General features: G+C 53.6%; 2 protein-coding genes across 2 annotated transcripts in view; both read right to left on the bottom strand.

Annotated features, from left to right (window-relative positions):
* The window catches only part of LOC106811846 (spectrin beta chain-like), a 6209-nt gene extending 2702 nt beyond the window's left edge, over positions 1–3507 (bottom strand). Inside the window, exon 1 of the mRNA XM_014815568.1 lies at positions 3431–3507. The gene's annotated coding sequence lies outside the window, so the exon portion shown is untranslated. The remainder of the gene's footprint in view (positions 1–3430) is intronic.
* LOC106811844 (spectrin beta chain-like) overlaps positions 1–7858 on the bottom strand; it is a gene marked incomplete in the record, with an annotated part of 83058 nt that overhangs the window by 21244 nt on the left and 53956 nt on the right. Inside the window, 12 exon segments of the mRNA XM_014815567.1 lie at positions 684–833; positions 1180–1413; positions 1670–1780; positions 2156–2172; positions 2175–2224; positions 2620–2672; positions 2872–2926; positions 3608–3652; positions 4508–4710; positions 6340–6526; positions 6955–7094; positions 7399–7805. Coding sequence (XP_014671053.1) covers positions 684–833; positions 1180–1413; positions 1670–1780; positions 2156–2172; positions 2175–2224; positions 2620–2672; positions 2872–2926; positions 3608–3652; positions 4508–4710; positions 6340–6526; positions 6955–7094; positions 7399–7805 — 1652 coding nt within the window.

Here is a 7858-nt window from a genome sequence, read left to right as displayed (position 1 = left end):
AAAGAGATCAAAACCCTAGCCCTTAATTCATTCACATACCAAAAATGGAGCAATCCCGTTGAACCTGAACTGACTAAATGGCATTTCCCATTTTTGCCAAAAAGATTGCCGTGGCTCGAAAGTACTCGACTGGCGTGCCGCAAAATAGGACGTTTAATATGGAAGCATAGCAGTAACAACTAAACCCAAATCAAACATGTGGGTCAAAACGTTCCTGAGTTATCAGTTGACCGAAACCAAAGTTGACGGAAGTACGACAGGACGACGACCCATGGCAGATAACTCAAGCTTGACGATGTCAAAAAGTGAGCTTAAAAAATTATCGTTACTCTCTGGGCCTCCTGTTAACGGAACGCATATACAATATTATATATTATTATAATATAATATATATATATATATATATATATATATACATACTATATACATGGTGGTGAGACTATTGCTCGCATTTCCAGTACCCCTGCCTCTTGATACTAGGGATAGGAGGTTGATGGGTGTTGTTGCTAAGCGGTACACAAGGTTGTTGCTGCAATTGTCGTCTCCAAGGTGGCTGATGTATACGTCAAAGTTGTCTCTCCGGCCACGTCCTTTCCCTCACCCTCCTCTCATCCACCCTCCCCCTAACCCCCACCCCTCCTCCTCCCCTCACCCCTCCTCCTCATCCTCCCCTCCTCTCTCACCTCGTCGGATGCGTAGTGGCGTCTGGCGAGTAGGTTTTGTCCCAGGTTGACACAGATGTCAAAGTTCTCCTCGCGCGCGTCGATCTCGTTCTTCAGGCTCTGGTGGTTGTTCATGAGCAGCTCGACGCCGGAGACATCACGCGGCTTCTCCTGAGGCAGGTTAATTAATAAATGTTAATTAGTAATCATTAATTAATTAAAAATTATAATAACAATAAAAATAACAACCGCATTGTCATACACCATATATTTCGGTAATATTTTTGAGAATTGGTTGTATTGTTTACGAGCGTGAATGCCATTTCACCTAGACGTCACAGCCGCGAGACCTACCTCTCACCTGTGCGACCCATATCTCACCTGCACGACCCTCGTCTTACCCACATGTCTCACCCATGCCTCGCACACATCCCACATGCGCGGCTCGCCCATGTCTCACACCCACGTCTCGCCCATGCCTCACGCCCGCGTCTCGCCCGCGCGCGCACGCACTCACCTGCGTGTTCATCTGGCGTATGATGTCGTCCATCCACAGCATGAGGTCGCGCACCATGCTGAAGAACTTGAAGAGGTCTCCCGTGTCGACCAGCTTCACCTTGCGGCTCTCCACCGTCATCTGCATGTTCATCCAGGCGTTGACGACCTCGGCCTCGCGGTTCTGGATCTCGCGCGCCTTGTCGCCGGCGTACGACGCCTGCAGCTTAGCCGACGTCTCCTGGATGCCTTGCACCTGCGCGTGTGAGTGAGAGAGAGCATGTGAGATAGATGGAGAGGGAGAGGGAGACAAGGGGAGAGGGAGAGGGAGAGGGAGAGGGAGAGGGAGACAGATAGACAGATCGAGACAGAAAGAGAGAGAGAGGGTGAGAGAGTGAGAAACAGACAGACAGATAAAGGGAGAGAGAGAAAGACAGAGAGAGAAACAGACAAACAAAGAGGTAGAGTGAGAGAGAGAGAGAGATAGGAAGCGTGTGTGTGCGGGCATGTACCTGCGCGGAGAGGGTGGCCAGGTCCTGCTCGAAGATGGTGTGCTTGCGGCCGAGGGCGGACACGCTGCCGGCGTCACGACCCAGCTCATCCGACATCGAGTTCTGCTTCTCCTGCAATGACATTATGCGTGAGTGAGTGAGCGACTGAAGTCCTGCAGAAATCCCAGCCAAAATATATAACCTGGGCCCAAATCTCAAGCATATTGAGATGCGGGAACAATACAAAGATCATTATTACGAAATTACCTTTATATTTACTGCTTCTCCTCCTCCCTTCATCACCACCTCCTCCTCTTCCTCCTCCTCCTCCTCCTCCTCCTCCTCCTCCTCGCACTGGCTGTTACCAACCCCACCTACACCGCTATCCTTCCTGTCACCACCAACCACTTCCCCCTCGTCCTCTGAAACTGTACCGCAAGATCTACGTTCCCCTCCTCCTCTCACCTCTCCACCTCCTCCTCCCCTTCTCCCTGCCACCGCACTCACCAGGATCATGCCGAGCAGTCCCTGCAGTCGTAGTAGTAACTTGTGCGGCGGTAGCTGGCGTCGAGCATTCTGCGTTGCGTGTTTCGATCAGCCTCCAGCAGGTCTCCCCCGCCTCGTCAGCTGGTCGCTTCCACTGCCGATCTGCGCGGCGTCGGCGTGTCGCCGCCGTTCATCAGCGCGTCGCGATCTCGTTGCCGGCGTCACTGCGCTCCGTGCCGATGCCCTCCGTCTCGCGCGAACTCGGGAAGCGGTCCTGGCAGCATCTGTGTGTGTGCGGTGAGAAGAAGAACGTGTTTTTACGTGTGGAAGGGGTGCCATGCGTGTGTAAAAAGAACGTGTGAGATGGTACTAGAGGGTTGGTGAATTTCGATGTAATCCGCGTGGTCCGTGTCCTGTGCTAGGTGCAGGCCATGCATCCGCACGCAGCACGACTGCAGCACCTCGTAACAATGCAGCACACTTACCGCAGATGTGGCTCAAATTCGTGTCCGAACTCCCAACACCACATGACCACGCACTACACGGCATCAGCACCACAACCCACTGTACTACACTTTACACACGACGTGCTCGAAGTCGTGACGCGAGCTCGGGCGACTTGGCGACCTCTGCGCTCTGCGATCCACTGCAGCAGGTCGTCGACCTCCGCGGTGCGCATGTAACAGCTTGAGGCTTTCGTCCAGGTTTCGCGCGCCGCTCCTGGGCGCGAGTCCTACAGTCCCGCGTATCAGCTTGTCGATCTGGCGCTCTGGCCAGCACGCGCATTGCTCCCTGCAATCGGCAACGGAGCGACGTGTGACGATGATTATCGATGTTGAAAATGGATTTTAGATTGTCTTAGCTTTTTTGTTCTTGCTTGTTCATCATCATTAAGATGATGCTTCTCCGCTCTATCGCATTTTCTCTCTCACCTCTCTTGCTACTTTCTCTCTCTCTTCTCACTCTCACCCTTGTCTCCCTTCGCTCGCTTTTCTCATCTCTCGATCTCTCTCTCTCTGCTCTCGACTCCTCCCCCTTTGCCTCTGTCTCCGCTCACTCATTCTCGTCCGCTCTCTCACTACTAAGCAACATCCCTTGTACCGCTTCCCAACTAATCTCTTCTATCTTCCCAATCGCTCTCCCCTCCTCCCACGCCCTCCCCCTCTCCCATGGCTCCTCCCGCCTAATCCATGCTCCCTCCCCACCTCTCTCTCCGTCCCCCTCCCCTGCCTCCTCCCCCTCTCGCTGCTCCTCCGCACCTCTCCGCAAGCTCCTCCCCCTCACCCCGCACTCGACCCGAGCGCGGTGTCCCTGGGGTCGCTCGATCATGGCCGGGCGTTGTCTCCCAGCTCGCGTATCTGGTCGGCGTATTCTCTATGACCTCCTCACTGCAGCGCGTGCTTGCTTGCATGTGTTGGCGCTCGCACGAGAACATCATCCTTAGCCACGGTCGTCCGTCATCATGTGCAGTGCCTGCTCCGACATCCACGCCTCCCGCTCGACGTGTCAGAAGAAATACTGCAGAGAGATAGAAAGAGAAGAAAAGGGTTAAACGATTGCTGTGGGATGTACTAGAGGAGGAGGAGAGGGGAGAAAGGGTATAAGTTATTACGTCAGCGAATTTTTCTATTGGTAAAAATTGTGTAAAATTTGTATTGCGCATTTTTTTACATTATTAAAGTAAGAACTAAAGGACTAAACGTAATCGTCAAAATTCTTACCTGATAAGATTGTTTCTCAACTAGTTAAAAATCCAGCAAAAACCCTGGACGATATTGAAACGAATGTTCCTGACAGTTAATTGCTTGCGTATGGGCTCATGTATGCGTCAGAAGTGTATGTTCTACGATAGAACAATATAGTAAAATAATTTAACCATTTAACCTAGTTTACATAAAGTAAACAGAATTACTTATATTTTGTGAAAATAGAAATTTATTTTTATGTTTGCTATTTACGGTGACGTAATCACTTTAACTGGTGAGTGAACTGGGAGAGATGAGTAGAGATGTGGGAGGGAAAGTAACTGAGGAGATGGAAAAGAACGAGTTAAGTAACTAGCGAGGAAGTATAATATAAAGGCGCATTATGTAGGTATGTAAGCAGCTGTATAACAAGCAGTAACAGATGAAAGTATTTTTTTTTGGCGCGGAGATGAGAAAGGATGAACTAACTGGTGAGGACGAGAAGGAAAGAGAAGGAAAGAGACGGAAGAGACGGAAGAGACGGAAGAAAGGGTTAAACAATTACTGTGGCAGAGTGTGGAAGTACTGTAAAGACAGAGAATACAGCCATAAACAGCCACCGAGCAGTGGCCGCCCGCGAGCTCCGTCCGTCGGAGCCCCCCGGTGGCGCCCCCTGGCGAACACCTACCCTCTGCGCCCTCTCGTTCTCCTTGAGGGCTCGCTCGCGGTCGTCGACGGCGTTGCGCAGATCCTCCCAGCGCACCTGCAGCTGAGTATGAGCTTCTGCGCAAACTCTGCGGCCTGCGGGTGACCCTCCTCGATCAGCTGGTTGCCTGTCTCCCAGATGCCGACGATGCGCGGCTCGTGGCCGTCGATCTCGTTACGCAGGGTCTGGGAAAGAAACGGCAAGGAACGGCGTGAGCGATAGTCGCGCTGCTGCATGCGACGACGCACGCACGCACGCGACCACGCACAGCATCGCACGCACGCAAACGCACGCCACGCACATGCACGCACGGCATGGCCCACCGCTCTCTACAACCCACCCTCTTCCCCCATGCGTAGCCACGCGCCACACGCCTTCACCCCTCTCCTCACAGTGATGCACGCACGAACACCCTCCCCCTCAGTCTCTCTTCTCTGCTCCTTCTCTCTCGTGCTCTCTCTCTCTTCTCTCTCTGCATCGCATCCCGCTACTCATGCTCTCGACCGTCCTCTCCATATGTGTGCACACACACATAGCTCATACCTCGTCCCCTCTCCCCCTGCCCTCTGCCCCTCTCCCGCGACCCGGCACTACCTCTCCCAGTGTGGCGCACACACACCATGCTCATCCTCGTCCCTCTTCCCATCTGCCTCTCCCTCTCTCCCGACCCCATCCTCTCCCCATGTGCGGCACACACACTGCTCATCCTCTCCCTCTTCCCAACCCTACCCTCTCCCTCTCTCCCACCCCACCCTCTCCTCCTCACACACGACGTACCTGGTGTTTCTTGGCCAGCATCTGGCAGCTGTAGAGTTGTTGCCATAGTCACATGTGCTCATCACACACACCTGCACGCACGCGCACACCTCTCCACACCCTGCTCTCTCTTGCCACCCCCCGCTCTCCCTCCTCACGAGAACCCAGCGTACTGGTTTTCTTGGCGCGAGACATCTGGCAAGCTGTAAGTTGTTGCCATAGTCCGTGCTCACCACACACGCACGCACGCACCCTCTCCCACCCTGCCTCTCTCCCACCCTACTCCTGCTCTCCACCCCACCCTTCCTCCTCACACACGAACGTACCTGTTGTTTCTTGGCGAGCAATCTGGCAGCTGTAAGAGGTTTGTTTGGCCATAGTCCGTGCTCACACACACGCACCACCGCGCCACCTCTCCACCCCTCGCCTCTCTCCCACCTAACCCTCTCCACTCCTCACATAACACGTACCGGTGGTTTTCTTGCGAGCATCTGCGCTGTAGAGGTTGTGCCATAGTCGCGTGCTCACACCACACAGGCACGCACGCAACCTCCTCGCCACTCCTGCTCTCTCACACCCTCCCTCTCTCCACCCACCCTCTCCCTCCTCACATACACGTACCTGGTGTTTCTTGCGAGCATTCTGGCAGCTGTAGAGGTGTTGCCATAGTCCGTGCTCACCACACACGGGTCTGCACGCACGCACCCTCTCCCACCCTGCCTCTCTCCACCCCACCCTCTCCTCCTCACACACACGTACCTGGTGTTTCTTGGCGAGCATCTGGCAGCTGTAGAGGTTGTTGCCGCCAGTAGTCCGTGCTCACCACACACCAAGCACAGCACGTTCACGCCTCTCCCACCTCATGCGCTTCTCTCCACCCTACCTCTCTCTCCTCCTCCACACACGTACGCTGGTTGTTTTCTTAGGCGAGCATCTGGCAGCTGTAGAGTTTTGCCGTCCGTAGTTCCGTGCTCACACACACCGCACGGCACGCACCCCTCTCTCACCCTGCCTTTCCCTCCACCCTTACTTCCACCTCCCTCCTCACATACACGTACCTGGTGTTTCTTGGCGAGCATCTGGCAGCTGTAGAGGTTGTTACCGTAGTCCTTGCTCGTCGCCTGCGGCATCTTCTCCTCGATCCACATCAGCTCATCCTCGATGTCGCGGCCAAACTGGAAGACGACGCGCTTGCGTTCCAGCGCCTTCCTGCGCTCCACCATCGGCTCCTGCAGCTTCTGGAACCTGCAGGGATGAATCACGAAGCCACGATCGATTATTATCTTTTTTATCTTTTTTGAGTGTTCTGATTATTTGATGATTTTTTGTTTATTTTTTAAAATGTTATTTGAATTCGTTATTCGTATTTATTCGTATGATTTCATCTTTTTTACTAAGTTTTAGTGTTTTGATTATTCGATGGGTGTTCAATTTGTTCTTATTATTTTGATTTGTATCCATAGAACGACGTCGAATTCGTATATAATTTAACTTTTAGTTTCTACCAATCCCCATTTCAATGTAGTAAAGTTTTGTATGTCGTCGGCCACTCACGACCCACGATCCATCGACCTTCGCCACACATCGCCGGCCAATCACGACCCACAATCCATGAATCTTCGACACACATCACGGACCAATTGCGACCTACAATCCCCCGACCTCCGACTCACCTCTCCTCGACCTTTGACTTCTTCGCAGTGATGACCTCTAGCTTCTCGATGTTCTCGGGTTCCATCTTGGCGAGGTGCGAGGCCTGCGACTCCAGCTCCAGCACCTGCGCCTGCTTCACGTTCATCTCGCTCTCCAGCACCTGTCAATGACACGCGAGCGACGTCAGGGATACCCTCCACACACTAACTTACAAGCGATGTCAGACTTCTCTACCTTACCTTACGCTATCTCTACCCTGCCATGTCCCTCTACTTTAACTTTACAGTTTACGCCCCCCCTAACCTGCTACGTCAAGTTTCTCTCTCTACTCTGCTGTCTCTCTACCTTACAACTCCCCTCTACCCTGCTACATCACACCCTCCCTGCCTCTACCCTGCTACATCACACCCTCCCTCCCTCTACCCTGCTACATCACACCCTCCCTGCCTCTCCCTGCCCCTCACCTGCTGGGTCTGCATGAGCAGGGTGACGCTGGTCAGGTCGGTGCCCGTGTCCTGCACGATCTGCGTCTCAAGGTCGTTCATCCACTCCTCGACGTCGTCGCACGTCTGCTCGTAGAGCACGTGTCGGTTCGCGTCGAACAGCTCCTGACCCTTGTCGCGCGTCGTCGTCTGCACCTCGTCATACTCATCGCGAAGCTCGTCAATGCGTCGCTGCACCGTGTCGCTGAACTGCGGACGCTCCTCCTTCAGCTTCTCGGCTTCCTGTGTGTGCGCGGGGAAGAGGAAGAAGAGAGAGGATGCATTATAGGGATGCATTGCATACGCGGGTGTAGGGAAGGACGCTCCTCCTTCAGCTTCTCGGCTTCCTGTGCGCGCGCGGGGAAGAGGAAGAAGAGAGAGGATGCATTATAGGGATGCATTGCATACGCGGGTGTAGGGAAGGACGCTCCTCCTTCAGCTT

This window comes from Priapulus caudatus, unplaced genomic scaffold, assembly GCF_000485595.1.
Source record: "Priapulus caudatus unplaced genomic scaffold, Priapulus_caudatus-5.0.1 Scaffold581, whole genome shotgun sequence".
Lineage (NCBI taxonomy): Eukaryota > Metazoa > Priapulida > Priapulimorpha > Priapulimorphida > Priapulidae > Priapulus > Priapulus caudatus.
The sequence above is the reverse complement of the archived record's forward strand: the minus strand, read 5'-3'. Positions and strand labels throughout refer to the sequence as shown.